General features: G+C 41.3%; 1 protein-coding gene across 3 annotated transcripts in view; it reads right to left on the reverse strand.

The window, feature by feature from the left end:
• The window catches only part of FGF14 (fibroblast growth factor 14), a 600,641-nt gene that overhangs the window by 151,385 nt on the left and 425,608 nt on the right, over positions 1–23,648 (reverse strand). Inside the window, exon 1 of one of the 3 annotated variants that reach the window (XM_043891533.1) lies at positions 9,039–9,231. The exons of the other annotated variants lie outside the window; for them this stretch is intronic. Within the exon in view, the coding sequence (XP_043747468.1) occupies positions 9,039–9,231 (193 nt within the window). Of the gene's footprint in view, positions 1–9,038; positions 9,232–23,648 lie in introns of those variants that run through there. 3 annotated transcript variants of the gene reach the window in all.

A 23,648-nucleotide genomic window follows, 5' to 3' on the forward strand; every position in this document is an offset into this window, starting at 1 on the left:
TTCTTCACGAAAACAGCAGTGATCTGATTTGCTGGAATAAGGATGAGGTAATCAGTGAACGAGTGAAGCTACAGAAATGATTAAGCTGCTGGTGGCATTTACTTATGCAGAAAGATTAACAGAGTTAAACAATTGTAAGCTGGCCAAATGGTAAGGAGGATAAAAAGCTGTGAACAAATATTTAAAGGGCATAATGTAGCCCAGGCTAGGCAGGAATTATTTACAGAAATCTAAAGAGCTATCATGAAGCATGTGCTGGAATAAAAAGACATAAAGCAATGAGATTCTATTTTCAAGATCCTTTCAAAAGGGAGAAAATTGTTGGATTCTGAAGAAAACAACTGTCCATCAAACATTCAAGAGTTTCCTGAGAAAAGATACCATATTCACATAGCCACTGAACCCAGTGGTTACATATCCCTTGGAGAATAACCAGACGAGATAAGAGAACTCTGTTTATAAATTTATTCCTAAACTCTTAATTGCTAAAACTTTTACCATTTCCCCTATCTTAGAAGTCCTTTATCATACTAACAGGATATTTAAAACATTCAAAAACACAAATGTAAAACAAAAGTTACTTTAAGTTTTGCCAATAAAAGAGAGCTGGTTTAATAGCAAGAGAGAAATGTGTGATCAAGAGGAGATTAAATTCTAAGATGAACTATATTGTAGTATATTTATATGCCGCTGAGAATCATACAGTAGCATATAGAAATTACATGATGCAGAAGAGAGAGGAAAATATTGGATTTTTGCCCCTAAGTAGGGGAAAGGTTCTGTTTCTCAGTTTGTGGAGGTCTTGACCTTAAATAGGAGCCCTAAGAGTTCATTCCCAAGTTCAGCAGGAAAAGGGGAAAAGTGGACAGATCAGCAGATAAATTTGTAAAAGCAGTTGTGGAGTATAAGGGAATTTATTTTTGATTATTTCTATTTTCTCAGAAAAATAGAAGTAAGAACACAGTTGATGGCGAGGATAGGAGAGGAGGTCTAAGATGTTTGAAGAGAAAGAAGATAAGAAATATAATCTATTCAAGTGTAAATAGATTTTTTAAAATGTACCAAGAGCCCACTTGATATTACTGACTATGAACTTGAAGCAGAACCAATCCAAGCAAATGCATGTTTCTCTTCAGCCAAAATCAGACGTGTAGGTGCAGGCACAAAGTAGGTGGGCAGTTGGGTTACCATGTAGTTTTGCCATGTAATAAGCAAGGTAACAAGAAAAGAAGAGTCAGATAATATGTCAATAAAAATATCTAAATAACATATAACGAGACTTGCGAAGGCTGTGGTGGTGGTGGTGGCTTAGTCTCTAAGTTGGTCTGACTCTTGCAACCCCATAGACCGTAGCCCGCCAGGCTCCTTGTCCATGGGATTCTCCAGGCAAGAATACTGGAGTGGGTTGCCATTTCCTTCTCCAGGGAGACTTGCAAGGCTGTATCAGATTTAAATATTCATATGTGTGCAACCGTTACATAGCACATAATACAATTTACAAACAATTTTTAGCCTTGACTCCATTACATTTTTCTGATATTGGTATTAAGAAGATCTAAGAACTCATTAGAAAAGGACAATGAACCAATGTTACTAACAGTCTGAAATTTTCATGATTAATTTGTGACTCTATAACCTTGGTGGTTTGCTTCAGTTTATCATGGAATATAACTTAACAGACACAAGAAATATTAAAAAATATATTATCTGAGACAATTAATGAAAAATTAATGAAAGACCTCACATTAAAGTCATTACATGCTAGTGAAAGGCCTCTTAATTAATCCATTTCAGAATTTCAGGTCAATGTGGCAATTCATTAAGAAGATAACATCAACTTATGTCACTTCCAAACACTTGCTGGAAAAACCAAAGATGCATTCCTATATCAAAAATGGCTTGGTAAAACACGGCTTTTTTTTTTTTTTTGTCTCTTTCCCCAAGTCCCACAAATAAATCTCTACTTCCAGGCAAACGTTCCTGCACCCTCAGTTTTAAAAAGTAAATAACACATTACATGCATTCAGGGCTTCCCTCCCGGCTCAGCTGGTCAAGAATCTGCCTGCAATGTGGGAGACCTGGATTCGATCCCTGGGTTGGAAAGATCCCATGGAGAAGGGAAAGGCTACCCACCCCAGTATTCTAGCATGGAGAATTCCATGGACTGTATAGTCCATGGGGTCACAAAGAGTTGGACATGACTGAGCAACATTCACTTCCCTTCACTTCATATGCATCCAATCAACAGATACCTATGATGAGCATCTACTGTGTGTCTTGAAATAATGTCTGCCATTAATGCTAAAACCATAAAGAACTGAAAGAGTGGAAAGTAGTGAGAAGGATAGAGTATTGAAGGACAAATTTGCTTTTGAATTTTGGTTGTGTCACTTGCTATGTGTAAGGCTTTGGTCAAAACACAAATTCTTCAAGCCTTGGTTTCCTTTGAGATGGTGATGAATCTCAACTAACTGAAGTAATGAAATCAAATATGTGACAACTGATGTTGGGCCCTGGTTAATAGAGGGGACCCTGGAGCCAACCTGGAACCTAGATTTTAATCCAAGTGCCATACCTTAATGTTACGTGAACTTGGACAACTTACTCGTTCTTTTCTTCGGTTTCAGATACCTTATTTATAAAATGGGTGGTTGGGTAATATTTCAGTGTATCATCAAATAATGGATAATATAGTGTACCTACTACATAGGCTTGTTGGGAGGGTAAATGGTTACTCAAGGGCAGTGTCTGACATTGTGAGTGTCATATAGGTAGTTGTTGACACATTAATAAGTTCCCAGTCAATTACGGTCATTGCCATGTGCATACTAATCTCTACCGCCACTCTATGCCACTGCTACTCACAAATCCTGAGAAATACAGGATTTTTCATTCATTCAATAAATGCTGTGGAATGTCAGCTATTTGTCAGGCACTGGTGAGACACTGACCTTTAAATGGTTGTTGCCCATCATCATACCATACGCGTCCCTATTAAACCTGATATTAAAGAAGTATAAAAGCATAGGGTGAAACACATATTCCATAAAAAATATTTTGCACAATATAGCTTTATGAAAATAATCTTTTTTCCTGAATGACAAAGTGGTAACATAAAATGATTTTTATAAAAGGTGTCTAGATTCCTACTACCATGCCTTACAACTAGCCTTTCAGCCCTAGGAAACAGTGAATGGTACCATATTCATTTAAATAGAATTATTAAATTATAGCAATTTCTTAAATTGAATGTTGGAATCATTGTAGATAAAATGACTAAATTAGTTTTGTAGTCATGTCAACATAGTGCAGTTGACTTTAAATTGCATCTACCCCCCCTAATATGGTCTCTTATATTTTTGAGTCTACCGTTATTATGCTTTCAGCCTTTGAGTGCTAAAATGACTATATTTAAAATATCATATACAATCTGTACTATCTAAATATCATAGTTCTTTTTGGCTAAAATTTCTGACCATTTGGAGAGAAATTAATATAAACTATATCTAGAAAGAAACCTAGATTTCAGAACAAAGTGATAAATCAGATTGAAATATAATTCATTTACCACTCCCTTTCAATGTTTGCCATTATTTAAAATTAAGTAAATAAATTTTAGGAGATATCCTTTTACATTGAAGAAAGAGGAGGTTCATGTCTATTTTAAAATGACTTTCTTATAGGAACATTGTATAGACTAAAATCACTAACAGAAAAAACAGAATTTAGGAGCTAAATGTAGGACAACTGCACCAATGATTCTACTAATTTGAAATATAAAGTGAAATCTGTAGCTGATAACGGCAACCTAGACAGGGGGGTGGAGGAGAATTGGTGCTTCTGAAATTCTATATTTGAAGATATGTCAAAGGATTTCTTTACCAGTTAATAGTACTATTTTCTCAATATATGTAAACTCACCTCAAGCAATGAATCCAACGTAACACAAAGCAAACCGTCTTACTTACTTAACCTAAGTTGCATCTTACCTGACCTACTCTGCTATCTTACACTTTATATATTGCAACACTAATTTATTGCACCAGAGTGGTATTAACCTTTTTTTTTCAGATGCTTTCAGCAAATGTAGAATGTCTGAAATCATAACAAGTCACAGAAAATATACATAAGGAACCAAGGTCAATTAAAGAAAAAGCCTTTCAAATTGTTTTATGTATCAATTCAGTAATATCCCCATAATATCTTTCACTTAGAAACCCTGCATTTGACAGAATAGCCCTCATTAAAGAATGAGACATTTCAAGATAGAAAATGTACAATTTTTGTCTTGCCTTAATAAAACTAATAAGTAATAAAATTCTGCTTATCAAAGTTAGCAACAGGTATTATCAAAAGATAGGTAGGAAGACTCCCACAGACATCATTCTAGAAAAGTAAAAAAATATACTTGCAAAAGTAAAACAGGGTGATCTTTTGGGAGAAAAATACTCCTTCCTTATTTTGACCTAAAGAGCCCAAATAAGTGGGCTGTCTTTTTATTTTCAGTGGTGATGACTCAGAAGCAGTAAGACAAGATGGTGTACTTTTGAGAACTCTTTGCTGTTGATTATTTTCTGAAAGGGTGTGCTTGGCTTTCCTTACACAGTACCATGTAAGAAGGAAGACCAATGCTCTTTTATTAGGATAGCTGATGGGTTTCATTATCACAGTGTTGCAAAGAAATGTATATATAGGTGTGTATATATATGACAGAATAAGTTGAAAACAAATTTTCAGTAGCTAATTTTTCATTCCTTATTTCTTATGACATCCTGTAGTTTATGTTAGGTAAAATGTGTTAGTGAGAAACCCACATAACTACTGATTAAACATATAAATACATGACACATGATACCATTGCTCTTATGACAACAGCCAAAAAATGAAATATAGAAGACTTCAAAACACAATTGCATTAGCTGTACCAAAGATTTTGAAAAGTTATTATCCTACAAAAATGAAAGTTCTTCTTTGGTTTAAAAACTGATAACAAAAATGTAACAATTTTAGGATATAATGTTCATATATATGTTCACCATATGAACATATAATGTTCATATACATCACAAGTTGGTTCTATTTCAGTTTTCCCTTTTTTGTTGTTGAGATTCCAAATAATAAGGCTAGATGCAAATTGTTGGTTTCCTTGTGCCTTTTTTCTTTAACTATGTCAACAGATATTCTAAGTATCTATTTTCATAAACTAATTAAGCCTTAAAGTGAGGCTGGTTATATTCTTGCAGAGAATAACTTGCAAATATGTAACCACACTCCAATCCCTTAAAAAAAAGGATAGATTATATGTGTACTCTTAGGGAAAGCAAAAAAATGATATAAAATTTTGAAAAGTATATTTGCTTCTAAAATAGTCTAGTTAGAGCACCGTGGTCCAAAAACACTTTTTCAGCTTTGGACACATTGACATTCCTTATTTCAATTCAATTCAAGGGCAGTGACAAGTACCCAGGGCATGGCAGACACACTGCCAAGATTTGAAAGCCCAGGAGGACAGAAAACAGAGACATTGCTCCCTACTACAAACTACTGAATATGTGTGCTGTATTAATTCTTATTGGGCATAAACAACAAGCGTGAGGTATCAAGTGAGTTCTTCTTACTTCTCGGCAAGGAGGGAAGACTTCTCAGAGAAGCTGGCATTTTTTTCAAGCTTTAAGAAATGGGCATCATTTCAACAGGTGAAGGGAGAAACTCTCATGTCGAGTGAAGCACAAACTAAAGTGCATAGATTTGAAACCATGTGGTTGAACCGTGAATGATGTTTGGAGTCTAAAGAGTTACTGCACGGGTGGAGGGAGATGAGTCTGGAAGGTAAGATAGGGTGCGGTGCCCACCACGACCACTAAGCCATCTAGCAAATTTCTATCCTTTATAGGAGCAACTCAACTGGTGCAAAAACCACCTTCTATGGGGGCAGGAGGTGATCAGAGTTGGGAGGTAAGGCCTGACCCAAAGGGGATAAATAAATGTGTCATACTTTTTATATTAAATAAATTACTACTTAAAGGAGAATTAAAAAGAAAAAAGAAAACACTACATCTAAGATAGGTATATTACTTTTCCCCAAAAGACAAAATATCAAGCTATTCTTGATTTTGTTGGCAAACATGTCAAATGTATTTGCATTTCTGTGTCAAAAAGCAAACTGCAGACAAAATAGATGTAATGTGAAATGGCAGTGTACCTGAAGTTTCTACACCTCCTCCGCTTCTCCCAACAGGCTAAGATTATCCCCACTTCAGGGGCTTCACACACATTGTTCTTCAAACCTCGGCATCCTCTCTCAGATGGCAGCCTTCAACCTGTAGCTCTCGGTGTCTCCCACCCTGTCTATCGGCTCTGACTAGGTACCCCTTCCCACCACCCCTGCCCCCTGGTTCTCTCCTTCAACCCTCTTTGTGCATTTCAGGACCTCGAGTTTTGCAGTGTCTTATTAACTTGTTCTTTGCTACCTGCAATGACTTTCTGTCTCATGTCTGTGATCTCCCTGATGGAAGAAGAATCATCTGTTCTTTACAACACTCCACAAGTCCTGGAACTTGACACATTATAAAGATTCAATGACTATTCGCCAAATTAACAATTTTCAAATACAATGGTAAAGTGTCACACCTAAAAGTTATATCTTTAAATCAAGAAATCAGAATTTTAAAATTTCCTTGAGTCAGTTCCTATGCAAAGAATGAATACAGGAGGCAAAGGTAAACATGCTTAAAAATATTTTCTAAAGAAATATTTAATTAAAAAAGAATTGTGTATAGTTATATTTAGTAATATAAAACCATGTAACCATATATTAACATACATTTTACACAATATAGTTTCAATATTTATTTTGCTTAAATTAAAAATAATTCCTTTCTGATACTCAAAGGGTTTATCTATATTTTCTTCACTGAAGAATATATGTCTTTATATAGAAAATATATAAGAAGGATAAAAGAAAAGGTCCTGATGAAACTTCCTTCTATTCTATTTCTTTTCCATTCTTCCATCAAAAATAAGGCAGCAAATGTGCCCTCAAATATATTTTTCTTGCAGATCATTGAGGCTTGCATATCATTGCAAACTCACGAATGTCAAGGGAGCAGCCAGGGTTACAAATGTTGAAATAGACAGCTCAGATGTCTTTTTCTCTGGTAAAAAGTTTACCTCCATCCTAACATTCACAAGTGTAAAGCAAACCTTCCTTCATGACTCATATGATTCAGAACATTTATTTTTCATCTTTATAAAACAATCCACTGGTTTATATTTAAAGAAAACACACCAAGTTTTCCTCATCGTTCATATTAAAATAATTCTATCTAGAACAAATGTGCTTATTTACTCAAATAGATGGCAGAATTGGAGCTCTATTTGGTGAAAACTGGGTCCTAAAAGATATTCAGATGAAATTAGGGGAGAAGCAAACAGGTTAAGTCATGATAACATGACCCTCCATGGAACAACAGCGTTTAAAACAATCCAGTTGGTCTTATAAAACCCAGGTTTGCTGGACAGGGCTCTAGGCTAAAGAAGAAAATTAAAGTCCATTTTTTAAAACAGCTTCAACACTGGTGTGAAAACATCATTGTCCCCAAACTCCTCATCAGGAAGTCTCTTCTCTTATAGCTCTATAATTTATCTACCTTAGAACTTCCACTCTGATCCTGCTCAGATATTTGCCTTCTTGATTCTAAGAGCCAGTAACTCTAATTTCTGTCTGTGACAAGGAGTGGCTTAAAAAAAAAATACAGTTCTAGCTTTTGTTTAAAGAAGCATTGAAACTTTTGGTCATAAATCTGCAAATGTGTGGGATACACACACCCTCACATAGATACACACCTAAAACATATGCTTCTCTTACCCATCTTTGGAACAACAGGGAACTTAAAATAAATACAGCTGGGCACTGGGAATATAAAGTGCTGGGCAAACATATACTCCTATTAACGTAAATACATTCTTCAGTGTTTCCTGCCGAGCCCACTTAGTGATGAAAAGCAAGCCATCCCCATTTCTCCCACGGAAACATCCCACATGCTCGCCAAACAACCTCCCCTAGCAACTGGATGCCCAGCCGACTAGCAGAAGGAACAAAAGCCTCTGAGCTCCAGCTCAGGGGTGAGTCGCCTTCTGAGACTCCGGTCATTCTAAAGGCAGCACCAGAAGGTCTTGCTGGACACTAGTTGTTTCCCGAAAAATACGTCCAATGAGGCAACTATTCTCGTCATCTGTCTATAGTAACTGCTTCTTTTGCCTTGTGTCAAGACTACCACGTATGGGGTTCTTTGCCACCCCCCACCCCCTTTCCGATGCGTTCTTCCTACTCTGCGCCCCTCTCCTCTTCCCAAGAGGCGATCTCGAGACTTCAGAATGACCAGTGCTGCACGCTAAGCAGCTTTCTGGTCAATTTCAACCCAGCTGGCTCCCAAGGCAAACACACCCTCCGCTCACTTCTCTCGCACCAGCCCCCGCCGAGCGCCCGGCGGGGGTCACCACCTTCCGCCAAGGTCTGGGAGCCCAGCGGGTTTCCAGGAGCACTGGAAACCCAGAGAGGCCAGACTCAGGAATTCCTGGCATTTCCAAGCGGACTGGAAGCAGTCGGCGCGACCCTGAGGTGTTAGGGGAGGTCCCCCCCCCCCCCCCCCGCATCCCCTGCCCACTGCCCCAACATTCCGGAGTCAAAGACTCTACGCCCCGGGGGGGAAGAAGCCTAGACCCTCGAGAGCATAGATTCCCCCTGGGGGTCAGCCCACATCCTCCCGGAGAGACAGAGGCAGCGGTGGGAACGGGCCAGCCTGCGGGCTCCTGGCCGGTGGAGTTGTCAGTGGCTACAGGTTGCCAGAGAGCCGGTTCCCAGCTCCCGGGGGCGGAAGGCGCTCGGAGCGCTCAGAAAGGAGACTTGTCTTGAGGTGGGGGTGGGGGGTTGAGGTGAGAGATCGAGGGCGGGAGGGGGGCCCGAAAAGGCCCCACGCAGGCGGGGAGATGGGAGAGGTCCGAGGGCGCGCCTCCCGACAGGGAACCCCAGCACAGACCTTGGCGCCGCAACCTGCGCTTCTTGAGGCCGAAGATGCGAACTTTGGAGAAGATGTCCACCAGGTTACCGTTGCAGAGCCCGCGGTTCTTGCTGGGGCTGCTCCGCCTCCTGCTGGCGGACGGCCGGTCCCAGTGCTGCTCCCGCGCCTGCCGCTTCTGGCGGATCAAGCCGCTGGCGATGGCAGCGGCCATGGTGGCCCCGGCCCGGGTCCGGAGGAGGGAGGCACGGAGGGAAGGGAGTTGAGGGACCCCGGAGAGAGACGGGGAGACGCAGACGGCGGCTCGGCCTCGGGGAGGCGGAGAGGAGGGCTGGGGAGAGGGCGCAGGGGCGCTCAGTCCCCACTAGGACCCATCGCCCTCTCCGCGGAGCGCGGGGTCCGGCGCGCAAATGCGCTCTGGGCGCGGCGGGAGCCAGAGGTGGCGGCCGCGTCTGGGCCGGGAGTGGGGCCCGGGGCTGCGGGTGCCGCCGGTCACCCCGCGTGCCGCCCGAGCCCTCTCTCCGACGGGCAGCCGCCGCAACTTGCGCGGCCTCGCTGTCCGGCCCGCCTCCCGGGCGCGAGGGCGAGCTGGCCGCCTTCTTCCAGGGCAAGGGGTGGAGGAGCGGCGCCCGCAGGGTCTCCGCGTCGGTGCGTCCAGGGCGCGCCGGGCAGGACTCAGCGCCTGACTCGAGCTGCCCCCCGTCCGGTGCCGCTGCCGCTGCCCGCTCGCGGATTCTGCCGGTGATTGTCAAGTGCTTTGGAAATCAGCATCTGGAGAGAGCAATCTTCTCCCAGGAGATCTCTAATCAGAGCGCTTCGTTCCCACCCCACTCCAATCCCCTCCCGTTCCCCCCCTCCCCTCCTAGGTCAGCCTTCAGAAAAAAAGAAAAAAAGGGGAAAAAAGGGGGGGGAGATACAAGGATGACTTTAAAAATATTAATAATCATATAAAAGAAAGCCCGAAATGGGTGGCAGGGGGGTGGGGTCCTAAGAGGCTGAACCAAAGCAGGTGGAATTGAAGGAATGATCAGCGTTCTTTTTCTTGGATGAAAACTGGCAGGTGTCCGAGGCTCCCCGGGCTTAGCGAGGGTTTCTGGATCTTAACGTGCCTCCTGGTCCACGGAAACTCGCGGGCGCGGCTGGAACGCGCGGTGGTTTCCGCCCTCCTGGCTAATCCCTCCAGCTCCGGGAGCCTCTCTACCCCGAGAAGGAGGAGAGGGGAGGAGGGAGCTTGGGAGCGAAGCGAGTGTGTCCTGAGCAGCGAGGCGTCTCCACTCCCTACCTAATCCACCCAGACTTGCTGGACTCTCCCTTCGGCTGGCTGCCGGGAGAAGGAGGCTTGTCATCCTGAAGCCGTAGCAGAGCAAGGAGGAGGGAGGAGGGGAAGGGAGAAGACCCCATCTCATCCCGCGCCCCCCGCCCCTTCCCAAATTTACTCAGTAGCACTCCGGAGGAAGAGATGGCTGCAACTGTAGCTGCTACAGAACAGCCGCGGGGACGGAACACTGAAGAAGGCAGCACAGAATATTAAGGGCGGGCAGGCTGACACAGTACTCCAGTAAGGAGAGAAAGCAGCCAGACTGACGGACACTCCAATTAGAGCTGGTGTCCCTGGCCAGAGAGCCAGGGAGCGAAGCGGATGAACTGTGTCTGACATTCAAACACAACAGTTGCTGCCTCGTCTCCCTGATTTCCTGTCGGGGTCCCAACAGCACTTCCGTGTTGGGCCAGCGAACATATGAAGGCCCCGGAGGAGGGGAGCAAGTGGAGGGCGCCCGAAGGAGGTTGGGAGGGACACAATTCACGCCTGGGTGAACGCAGATCCATGGTTTCTAGGATACACTCGGAGCGTCAGAACTAGGAGTAGCTTGTGCTCCTGTGGTTTCTCACCTTTCCCTCTTTCCTTTAGACTGCTTGTCATTCCAGGAAGGCAAAGAAAAGAAATGGGCAAACTAGACCTCTCACAATCGGGTGTGAAGAATGGAGGAAGGAAAACTCATTTGGTAATTGCTGCTTGTAACAATCGCTTCTCTGGTGACGGCTTTAGAGCTGGGAAGAGGACAGCAAGCAGCCCTGGGAGCAGTTCTGAACCAACACACACTTTGTCTTTGTCTCAGGAATAGGCAGTAAAGTACCACGCAGACCTGCAACCAGGCAAGTGGGAGAAGTTCAGACAAGGGCTGATGACAAGGAGGCTAGACACCTTCTGTTCGATGGAAGAACTTAGCCACAGTCTCACCACGGAAGCAATTACTGCTCAGCTGTTTTCATTGTATTTACAACATTTACTAACAAGTCTCTTTGGAGGAAGAGAATTTAATCTAAAAGGAGTATGTAGATTTCAGTCCAGTGCAGATCAAATTGGTTTTAGGATAGTGTATATAATATTTAACATTAAAAAACATATTCTGTAAACTGGCTTTCCCTACCTCATTGTGTTTTATGCACACATGAAATCTGTCTAATAGCCATGATTATTAAAAGGAAAATGCATGAGTAATTCTCCAGAAATCTGCAATCCTGAATCAGCTAAGAGCTAGGAAGAGTAAAGGAAAGGGGTGTGTTGGCTATTTTACTCCATGCCTACCTTTGCCTCCGTGTGTTATGTGTCTTGGCTCTCATCTTTTTACACTATGTATTTAGTGTTGCCATGCTGAAAAAGGAAAGGTCATTGGCAGAGATGGATACACCTAATAAAAGGCCATTAAAAATGCACTGAAATAAGTCGTATTGAACAGAAGAAGTAGCTTCTCTGGCCTCCCATTATTGAAGAGTGGCTATCTCAGACATTACAGATTGCAATTTCCTAATGACTTTACAAGTAAAGCAAACATATTTACTTATAGTAATGAGTTTTTCAAAGAAGCAAAGTGTTAAGTATAGTAACCTTTTAAATATAGTACAATTGCCCCAAACAACATAACCCAGTTTGCTTTGAAAGTTTTTTTTTTTTTAATCCTTGTGATAAATGTGTCTAGTATAATAACTTGAACAGATTAAAGCTTCTTATTATTAGAGCTGTGTTAATTATTTTCTTTCCAGGCATTTTCCTATAATTCAGTCTTCTCTACAAGTCTCTGGATTGTATAATCCAAGGGAAGGTTGGTATTTTGGTTTCTTTAGACCCCACCTCAGACAGCCACCTCAGACAAGGGTGCGATTCAGCACCGCGGACAGAGATCTGCCCAGCCTTAGCGCTGAGCGAGGAAGCAAGTTCCCTGAGCGTGGGAGCGCCTCTGATGCTTTACATTAAAAGCAGCTTTCCACTCCCCACTCCGCGCCACCCAAGGCGGAAAGGAAATTAATCCTCACTGCTTCCACTGGCATTAATAACCCACCTTGGAGCACAAAGCCTTTCAGCTTTTTGATAACCGAGAAATACTCTTTTTTCCTGATGCATTCCGACCCCTGGCGCAGCGGACTCCTCAGTCTCAGCGCATCTATGCAGAATTGTGAATTTCACAAGCCTTAAACGGGGTCATTTCTATCTTGTGTGGTTTCCTGTCCTAGCGGAGCATGGGTTGGGGGCAGCATTGGGATAATTCCGGTCTTTTCGCTTAATCCATGCGTTTTCCTTTTCACCTCCCCAAAACGCTTAGTTGTTTACAGATGGAGGTAATGAAAAAAAACGCAAGAGGGCCATCTGCTGTCTTAAGCTGTGATAAAAGCATGTGCAAAAAAACCCCCCCAAAAACAGGGTGAAAACCGTTCAGGACAGGTGAACACAAATCCATACCTTGCTGTGATTCAGAAATAATTTCACACTCATGAGGACCTCCTTGGTGTCACTAATTTCACATTTGACTTTACAAAAGCAAACAATAAAGTACTGCCAAGACAGCAATGCCTCCTGACCAACCTGTCAGGAGTCTGAACTCTGATTTCAGACAGCCACGTTCATTTCTTGCCTCTGCTCCATCCTGCCTGTATAAAGATCTCCAGTGAGTTGCTTTAGTCTCCTTCAGCCTCAGTTTCCTTATCTCTAAAACTGAGATGATAATGAAATCTCCTTTTCAGTTCTTGTGAGATTAAAATTAATAAACAATTGCAAAGATCCTTGTCCAGTGTCTGGTACATCCTCGGTGCTTAAAAATGACAGCTATTATTTTCATTGTCTTTCAGATCTCATTTCTCTCTTGGAAATTCTGTTCCAATTTCCATGGCTTTTTGGTATCAACATATATGTAACCTCATGTATATTTCTCCAGCTCCTAAATGGGTATCCAGAAATATTTTAAGGACTCAGAAATGTAAAAATTACTCTAAGTCTTGGCAAAAGATGTCCAAGGTCAAACCTTAGTTCACAATTGACCAAATTTGTGAACTTAACTCTGCAAGCCTCTTTCCCCACTCATTGAATAGTGATAATAAAAACATTTCCCTGCCTCACAGAGAGCAATTCGTGTGCCTCTGAGAAAACAATTCTAACACTGCAAAGTATCACACAAGCATTAGTTCACTGGAGGCTGGTTATCAACAACTTCCTTGTGCTCGCAAGTCTCCAGAACATGCCAGGTTCCCTTTGGCCCTTCTTCTTTGCATATGTTGTTCCTTCTGCCTGGAACATTTTTATTGCCTCTTGCCCGCACTCCCCTTGGCAATATAAAACAGTAGCTAAAATCACAATTGGAGTAAAGCAAACATAGACCGTACTCTGCACACTTGAGCGATTGATTTAAACCTAAGTTTCAATCTCCTTTGCTGTAAAATAGTCATAATAATGCAATAAGGTCATTATGAGGATTAAAGGAGAACATGTGTGTAAAACACAGCAGTGCCTGCCACATAGTGCAAACTCAATGTGCTCAGTCGCTCAATCGTGTCTGACTCTTTGTTACCCCATGGATGGTAGCCCACCAGGCTCCTCTGTCCATGGAATTCTCCAGGAAAGAATACTGGAGTGGGTTGCCATTTCCTTCTCCAGGAGATCTTCCCAAATTCAATGCATGATAGTCATTGGTAATTTCTTAAACCCTCATTACTCACATCTTCATTTCCTCAACGACCAAGTCCTACCTTGAAATTTCTATGAAGATGTCTGGTAGGCATCTCAGGCTTAACTTGGCCAAGATTACACTCTCACTTTCCTTTCTCTGACCTGCTTTACAATCTCCCCCATCTCTGGAATGACATCTGCCTTCTGCTTGTTCTTCTGGCTCAAAGCTTGGGCATCGTACTAAGCTCATTTCTTTCTTTAGTACCTTTATGTAATTCCTCAGCAAAATGCATTCACCCTATCATCAAAATAGATCTACTATATGATCACTTCCCACTGTCTGCGTTGCTACCTGTCACCATCATCTACTGAACTGTTACAGTAGTGACCTGATTGGCCCCTTGGACTTCACCCTTGACCTTTAATATGCCCTCAAAACTGTGACCAAAGTGTTAAAGGTATAAATCCTATTATTTTATGCCTCAATTCAAAATCCTACAACTCAGTAGAAACCAAAGCCATCACAGTGTCCACAATGCTCCAGATGATTTGTATCCCTCATCTCCCTTCCTTTGCTATCCGACATCATCTCTGCTTCTCTCTTCATTTACCAGTGGCTGTTCCTCAACCCACCTGGCATGCTGCTATGGAAGGATTTCCATGCTTGCTGTTCCATATGATTCACTCACCTTCGAAATTTTGCTCACTGATTATCATCCCAGTTGAGATCTTCTCTTACAGATCTAGCTAAAATAGCAACTGCCACACAGTCAATCCCTTATTCCTTCTATAGAGCACTTACAACTTTAAAAAATTCTATGCATTTTATATACGTTTTTTAGTACATATCTTATTCATTTGCACTATCTTGCTGTTTTCAAACACGAGCCTAACAGGGAACGTATTATGTGCCCCATTTGTCAACTGCCACATGTCCACTGCTTAAAGTGGCACAAGGCAAAGTGGGTGCTTAAAGAATTAAGAAGTTGGATACATAGACAGCCAAACAGTTAATACCAAATAAGAGGAACAGAAAATCTCGCTTAACCCAGTCTGCCAAGGATAAATTACCCCAGGATGCTTGATCTGTTTAAGCACCAAGAAATCTAAAATTCCATTTGGAATATACACAACCTCAACCTCAGAAATAGGATACACAGAGAGGTCTTTACACTTTGCTATGTCACTTAGGCTTAACCTAACATGACACATAGTTTGGGTTCTAAATTCCAGCAGTGATGCTTGGGGCTTACTGAAGGGTGTGAGAATGATTCCACTGGGATTGGCGAGGACAATATTACTGATCTTTGTGACTCATCCCCGCCTCCCATCACCCAGTCTTCTCTTTGCTTTCAGGTTGTTGTTTAGTTGCTCAGTCATCTGACTCTTTGCAACCCAGCCCCATGGACTACAGCCCGCCAGGCTCCTCTCTCCATGGGATTTCGCAGGCAAGAATACTGGAGTGAGTTGTCATTTCCGTCTCCAGGGGATCTTCCTGATCCAGGCATTGAACCCAAACCTCCTGCTCAGTAGGCGGGCTCTTTACTACCGAGCCACCTGGGTTCTGCGTTCAGTTTCCCAATGGACAATATGCCCCGTTTTCAAACTTGTTACATCAAATCAATCATTGGAAGCTAGATGAAATATAGGTTAGAATCATCCATAAATATAAAATTAAATAAAGTCTAAGGGAGGAGAGTATATAAGAAGAGAACAAACAGCCTTATTAACACTGATTTCATTATTAAAAGAGCCTTTCCCCCCTTGCCTTCAGAGTTTTTGTTATATTCTAGGTTATTTTGTTGAATAGGTTGTTTAAATATATGTTTTTGTATGGTTTACTAAAAACAAGTACATTATCTCAACTTCAAATAAACAAAAAAGTCTAAAAATGTACTTTGTGATACTGATATCACTATTAAGTGCAAACCCTTATTTCCACTAACTGACAATCTGCATATGTTTTATTCATATATGCCACCACCACAGACATCATTTCTATGTGACCAAATTCATCAGATCTAAGAAATTATTGACTTTAAGATGCATCATTTAAGTACAAAGAAAAAAAAACATTTCATTAAACTATATCATGTCATAAATCACAAGGTGTATATCAATTTCAGAGATGTCTATACAAAAATTATTTGCATGGTAGAATCAATGAAATAGGATATGATGGCAATATGTAAGTCTATAAATGGGAGTTCTACCCTTATTTAACTATGTCATGCTCTGTATTTTGCTATTTGCATGGTAGAATCAATGAAATAGGATATGATGGCACTATGTAAGTCTATAAATGGGAGTCCTACCCTTATTTAACTATGTCATGCTCTGTATTTTGCTTAGAAACATCTTACATCTTTTGATTAAAAAGGATTTTAAGTGCTTCAGGGAACCTGTGTTCAGAAATATCTTTAGTTTCATTATTGTCATTGTTGTCTTAATTTCTTTATCTCCCAGTGGGTCTGAATTGGAAGGCTAGTTAGGGTAGAAACAAATATTCCTCAAATATTCCCTGCTTACTTATTTGATCATCTCCACACAATAAACGACTCACTCCATTTTGCCACATGGTTTGCTCTGAACGTCAATCACTTGTGAACTATTTAAAGTTAAGGATAAAATATGAGGGCCCAACATTGTTTCACGAATAAATAATCATAAATTAATTTGGGGTGAGCTTGTGTAGGTCATAAAGGATATATCAGCATTTATGTTTTTATTCTTTATTCTGGATTAAATAGGTTCTATTTGAAAATGTGTGAGATAATTCTGAGAATTTAGTGAACACTAATGACCTTTTTTGATTTTTACTCATTTGGAAGACCATCAAAAGGTAATGTTAAGATGCACTTGGGACAACATTCAGGTAGTTAATTAAGAATGATGTGTATCCATTCATTACAGTTCAAGTTCAAAATCTTATTTTTTCTGTGATAGTATTATTGATCTTTATTTTAGATTTAAAAATAATCTAAATGAATGTTAAAATGTTTTAAATTAGATTTTCAAGGAGTAATTGATTATGTTAATGTTATAATAGCCTCCTTGATTAATTTTGCTGGATATATTTATTTCTAGTAGGGAACAGATTTCCATCTATTAAAAAAACCTGGAAGGCATTTTATTGTTGCTTAATATTTTGACTCAATAAAGAAAAAGTGGAAACTATTGGTACTGAAAACTTGTGAACAGTCTTCACTATAGACGCAATACCAGATTGATATGTGCAGATGGCTTAGCTTTATAAATCTAATGTATTTTTTAATTCTGACTAATATGCTGTAAAAATAGTCTCAGTGGTTTCAAGTCTCCTATATTAAAATGAACCTGAAACATACATAGCATTCATTTCAGAACTGAAAGTATTGACTTATGCTTCCTCACTCTAATAACAACAATTTAACCATTAATCAGTGAACTGGGTTTTTGAAAAGACTATTAAATATTTCAACAGAAAAAAAATATTATTCAGTTTCCCAAAAAATAAGAAATGAACTTTAATTTATATTCTCTGTGCAAAGAGTCTGTGTGCACATATGATATAACCTTATCTGATTATCACATTGTAACCAATTTCTATTCAATAATTACTACAATGGTCTCTTCCATAGCCATGGAAGTTTCTAGGTTAATTATGTTCTTTGTATGTAGTAATAAATGTGAGTGAAAGTCATTCAGTCGTGTCCGACTTTCTGTGACCCCATGGACTAGACAGTCCATGGAATTCTCCAGGACAGAATAGTGGAGTGGGTAGCTGTTCCCTTCTTCAGGGGATCTTCCCAACCCAGTGATTAAACCCAGGTCTCCTGAGTTGCAGGTGGATTCTTCACCAGCTGAGATATCAGGGAAGCCCAGTAATATGTGTGCACAGATGCACATGTTTATTTTGCGTTTAGTAACATGTAGGCTAAACACAAATATGAACATGTGCACCTGTACACACATGCACACACATGCACACAAGCATGTGCTAAAACACATGACTGAATTCCTGACGCTGGTAAAGGTCATCAGAGAGCATCAGTGATCTCTGAACACAAGTGACTTGCAAACTCCCAGTTTAAGAATCTCAAAACACTATTTTCATCACCACCCCAAGAGTGTAGACCGTATCTACGTAATTTCAGTTTTGAAATTTTTTTTCAATAACAATTAAATGGAAATTAGGAATAAATTAGAATGTAGGTTTAGGTCATAATTCTTTGAAGACAAATTGAGAGTATGTCTCTCTCAATTTATAAACACCCAAGTAATATTTGTGTAATAGTCTGTAAAGAACTTGTACATGTACTGAAGTGGGGGTCATGATCTCTGTTTAGGGGACACATTAAGCCTCTGAGATGCTAAATGACTCTTATGTTTACAGTGCTAGAAAGAAAGAAACAGATCTTAAGTATGTCCTTTTCCTACCAAGCTACCTCCATCCATCTGTTTAAAACGTGACCGTTGTCACAGCACCAAGTCTAGGATGGGGAAACTTACACGGGACTCGAGAACTTTCAGCAGTTTCGTGGATGGATTTAGATAATCTGAGATTCCCCATGAATTTTGTACTAAAGGGAAAAGAATGGTGGACATTTGCACTTTGGGGGTGGCAAAAGAATCCATCTGCAACTTGGGAGACCTGGATTTGATCCCTGGGTTGGGAAGATCCCCTGGAGGAGGGCATAGCAACCTACTCCAGTTTTCTTGCCTGGAGAATACCATGGACAGAGGAGCCTGGTACACTCCCTGGGGTCCAAGGGGTCTCAAAGATTCAGACATGGCTGAGTGACTAAGCATACATATGTGCATTTTTATGGAACCTGGGTTCACAGATGCACAGAATTCATCCAATTCTCAAAGTGACCTGCATCCAAAGCAAGAATAAAAATCACAACTGCAGAGGGAGACCGAGAAGGAATGAGCACACAGCATCCCATACTACATTGCTGACTATAAAAGTAATACGTACTCATTAAAAAATCAGAATATAAAAATAAATGATAAATAAAATAACCTCTAATCTTGACAGGAAAATTTGGGTATATTTCTTCTGATTAAAAAAAAAATCATTTTACCACAAAATTTGCTCTCATTTTTTGGCCACAGTTTAGTGACTGAGAAGATGCAACTGATGCAAAAGCCAGTGTATCAGAGTTCATACACTTTCACTACATGACCTGGAAGTCCATCAGAAACTAGTATATTCCACATGTCTCTAGAAACGCTTTACACTCAAGAGATCAGTTCAGTTCAGCCACTCAGTCGTGCCCTAGAGATGACCTCGGCTCACTCAGGTAACCTGGGATCATCTCGCATTTCAACATCTTTAACGTAATCATATCTGCTAATTCTCTTTTACCATGTAAACACATTCACAGTTAGAGGACTAGCGATAGGACTCGGACATCTTTGGGGTGTGTATTATTCAACCATGCCTCATTGTTGTCCTTTAGTGGCTGAGTGCTGTCTGACTCTTTGCAACTCCATCGACAGCAGGTGCCTCTGTCCTTCACTATCTGCTGGAGTTTGCTCAAACTCATGTCCATTGAGTCACTGATGCTATAACCATCTCATCCTCTGCAGCCCCCTTCTCCTTTTGCCTTCAACTTTTCCCAGCATCAGGGTCTTTTCCAATGAGTTGGCTCTTCACATCATGTCGCCATGCCTACACTCCATCTAAAGCATGTGGAAACAGAGCGCTGCCTACCATTTGATAATCACACCCCAACCTCACAGCTATGGACAGAATGCCAGTTTTTAAATGAGAGCGCTGTTTCCTACAAATATAATTTTTTTAAAAAAACACAAGCTGTTTACTTGATTGAATCTGATTAGCGCCTGCTCCTGCAGCCCTGTTGCTTTAGTCCCTGTTCAGAATGATGTCTTGTTATTAGCTGGACTTCTCTGATGCCGCCTGCTTACCTGAATGTCTTATGACTTTAATTATTGCATCTCTCGGGAAAAAAAAAGCATAGCAATTCTCAGATGTTGCAGAAACAGAGCCATTTTGTTCCCCTGTGGGTTGTGAGGATGCATTTTCCGAGTACCACATAAATCCACAAAGAATTAAATTTCTTGAATTTACAACATGCCTTTCATTGAGATTTAGGACCATAGAAAGGAGCTGAATAAAACTAAAGCTAGACATGTGATGCAGTGCAAGATGAGATTTAGGGCCTGAGGCTATCATCAAATGAAAGAAATAGATTCAGAAAATCTTTTTTTTTTTCTTTTCCCCATTCCATTTTCATTTTTATTTAGCTGTAGGGGTAGTAGATAATTGCTATCTCCTTTTAGAAATTTAGACTAGCTCCTTAGGTAAGAATTTGCGTTCCCTGGGGATTTGACACTGACTGCAAATGAAGGGTATCATTCAAGTCAAAGATTTTTAAAGGAACTCAGAAATTTTTCAGTGAGTTTGATGAGCACAGAGGAAGGAATTTCAGAGCAAAAGAGTAACTTCAGGCAGAACATCATGGAGAGTTTTAAGTGGACAAATTCTGTTGTCCTATTCTCTAAATGTCTCTTAGCTCAATCTTGTGCCCTTCCCCCCTTTTTATGTTGTCACTCACTTTATTTTCCTCTGAGTTCCTACAGAGACTCAAAGTTAGTTTTCAGAGATAAGAGTACCGTGTGCTTGCAAGAAGTCTTCAGCTGTCAGTCTGGAATAGTGGCCATTCTACTTTGCGGACAAATATATATAATTTTGAAACACTGACACATATCAACACACGGATCTCTTCCCAGTGAACAGAGATAAAGGGTCCAGGCAGAATTATTCCTTCCCCAGATGCCTAACTAGTGCAGCCACCTGGGCTAAAGAGGAGGCAACTCTGGCCATGCTCACAGACCTCTGTGCATCTCCCCCTGTGCTAAGTCACTCAGTTGTGTCTGACTCTTTGCGACCCTTTGGACTGTAGCCCAACTGGCTCCTCTGTCCGTGGGATTCTCCAGGCAAGAATACTGGAGTGGGTTGCCATGCCCCCCTCCAGGAGATCTTCCCAACCCAGGGATCAAACCCGTGTCTCTTATGTCTCCTGCATTGGCAGGCGGGTTCTTCACCACTAGTGCCACATGTTCAGTTCAGTCACTCAGTTGTGTCCGACTCTTTGTGACCCCAAGGACTGCAGCACACCAGGCCTCCCTGTCCATCACCAACTCCCAGAGCTTACTCAAACTCAAGTCCATTGAGTCGGTGATGCCATCCAACCATCTCATCCTCTGTTGTCCCTTTCTCCTCCTGCCCTCAATCTTTCCCAGCATCAGGGTCTTTTCCAGTGAGTCAACTCTTTGCATGAGGTGGCCAAAGTATTGGAGTTTCAGCTTCAGCATCAGTCCTTCCAATGAATATTCAGGACTGATTTCCTTTAGGATGGACTAGTGGGATCTCCTTGCTGTCCGAGGGACTCTCAAGAGTCTTCTTCAACACCACAGTTCAAAAGCATCAATTCTTCGGCGCTCAGCTTTCTTAAAGTCCAGCTCTCACATCCATACATGACTAACGGAAAAACTATAGCCTTGACTAGACAGACCTTTGTTGGCAAAGTAATGTCTCCACTTTTTAATATGCTGTCTAGGTTGGTCATAACTTTTCTTCCAAGGAGCAAGCGTCATTTAATTTCATGGCTGCAGTCACAATCCGCAGTGATTTTGGAGCCCCCCCAAAATAAAGTCTGTCACTGTTTCCATTGTTTCACCATTTATTTGCCATGAAGTGATGGAACCAGATGCCATGATCTTAGTTTTCTGAATGTTGAGCGCCACCTGGGAAGCCCATAAAATGGGCTTAGTGGGCCTCTCCAGAGGTTTAGTTCTAGCAGGACAAGTCTCAGGTTTATTCATCTCAGGGATTTTTGAGTATCAACTGGAGACAGCACTTTGATGTCTTTACACTCTGAGGTTTTAGTTTTAGCCTTGATGCCCTTCTACAGGAGTGAGAGCAGACACTCAAGTGCTGCTCTCTACTTTTCTTGTCGCTGAGGCAATGATAAACCAGCTGTTCTATTCCAAGACCTTTGCCATAACTTCTTCACCTGCCTCCTGCGGGGCCACTGTACCCTCCAGCTCTGGAAATTCACTTCCACCAACTCAGCTTCTGGGGATGGTCTCTTTGCCTCCCAAGCACCCAACCACCCTTAGGGCAGGGCTCCGGACCTCAGGGTCTCGCCTTCCAAGAGCCTGACACATGTCAACACTTTTTTGGTTTTTTTGAAAACATACACACTACACTGAGTCAATGTACATGAATTTAAGCAAACTCCAGGAGATGGTGAAGGACAGGGAAGCTTGGCATGCTTTAGTCCATGGGGTCCAGAGTCGGACACGACTCAGCAACGGAACAACAACTGCTACCACTTGAACAATCTGAGTTGTCTATGAATTACTTCATCTGACATTGGCAAAAATCAGCCCCCTTCAGTTAAGATTTTCATTAAAAAAAATTAGACATAAAGGCATATGCCTTCATTTATATAATCAGTCATCATTTATTCATTCACTCAGTTAACAAATCTACTGAGCACTGACTCTTCATCACTAAGCTTGACCCAGTATTTAGATATTAATGAAAAGTGATTTTACCCTCAAGAAGCTCAGACTATAGGGGAAGATGGCACATACATAAGTGGGACTGAGTGTTAGAGATTCAGAGTGTAAAGCTTGCACAAGGAGAGTGGAAAGAGAGTGAGTCTACCTGGTGTGGGTTGGGAAGTGTCTCCTGGAAACAGCCACATGGCAAGCTGAGATTTAAAAGCAGGTGTTCTACCAGGTACAGGAGAGGGCCTTGGGGACTCCAGAGGGAAAGTGTCAAAGGAGAGAAACCCCCAGTTAAGACACAGCTTAACATGTGAATTCAGTGAAAATGGTTTTGTATACCAGAAGTGCCCAGTCTGTGTTGGTGGCAAGAGTATAAAGAACCTTAGCTGGTGACCATGTTAAGAGACATTTAGGGAAATTTGCACCAGCTTTAGAATCAGCTGAGCATATAAACACTATGTAATGATTCATGGAGTATTGTCTTTCCGTGTATGTTTGCAATATGAATCACTCGCTTACCTGAGTATTTGCCTGTCCTCTCACAAGTCTCAACTGCTCTTTATCCACACCTCTCTATTAACCTGAGAGCCAGGGTCATTGGAGTTAAACTGTATACAAAATAGGATATGTGTGATCTACATCATTAAACATACACACACACACACACACACACACACACACACACACACACACGTTACTGATGCTGTTCAGTCACTAAGCCGCGTCCAACTCTTTGTGACCCATGGACTATAGCCAGACAGGCTCCTCTGTCCATGGGGTTCTCCAGGCAGGAATACTGGAGGGAGTTACCATTTCCTTCTTCAAAGAGTTTTCCTGACCCAGGGATCAAACCTGCATTGGCAGGGGGATTCTTTATCACTGAGTCATCTAGGAAGAATGATATATCTATACACATATCTGTATCTATATCTATCTATCTATCTATCTATCTAAACTGAAGGACAATATTAACTGTTTATCAGTGGATGGTGGGGTATACTTTTTATATTTTATTCTTTGTATTTCCCCCCCAATATTTCACAAGGAACATGAGCTAACTTCATAACCATAAAAGGTCGCCTTTTTAAAAAAGAGAGATGTTGATTTTAGAAGGAATAGGAGGACAACACGTATACAAAGGGGAAAGAAAGTCTTCACATTTAGCT

This window comes from Cervus elaphus, chromosome 30 (genome assembly GCF_910594005.1).
Source record: "Cervus elaphus chromosome 30, mCerEla1.1, whole genome shotgun sequence".
Classification (NCBI taxonomy): Eukaryota; Metazoa; Chordata; class Mammalia; order Artiodactyla; family Cervidae; genus Cervus; species Cervus elaphus.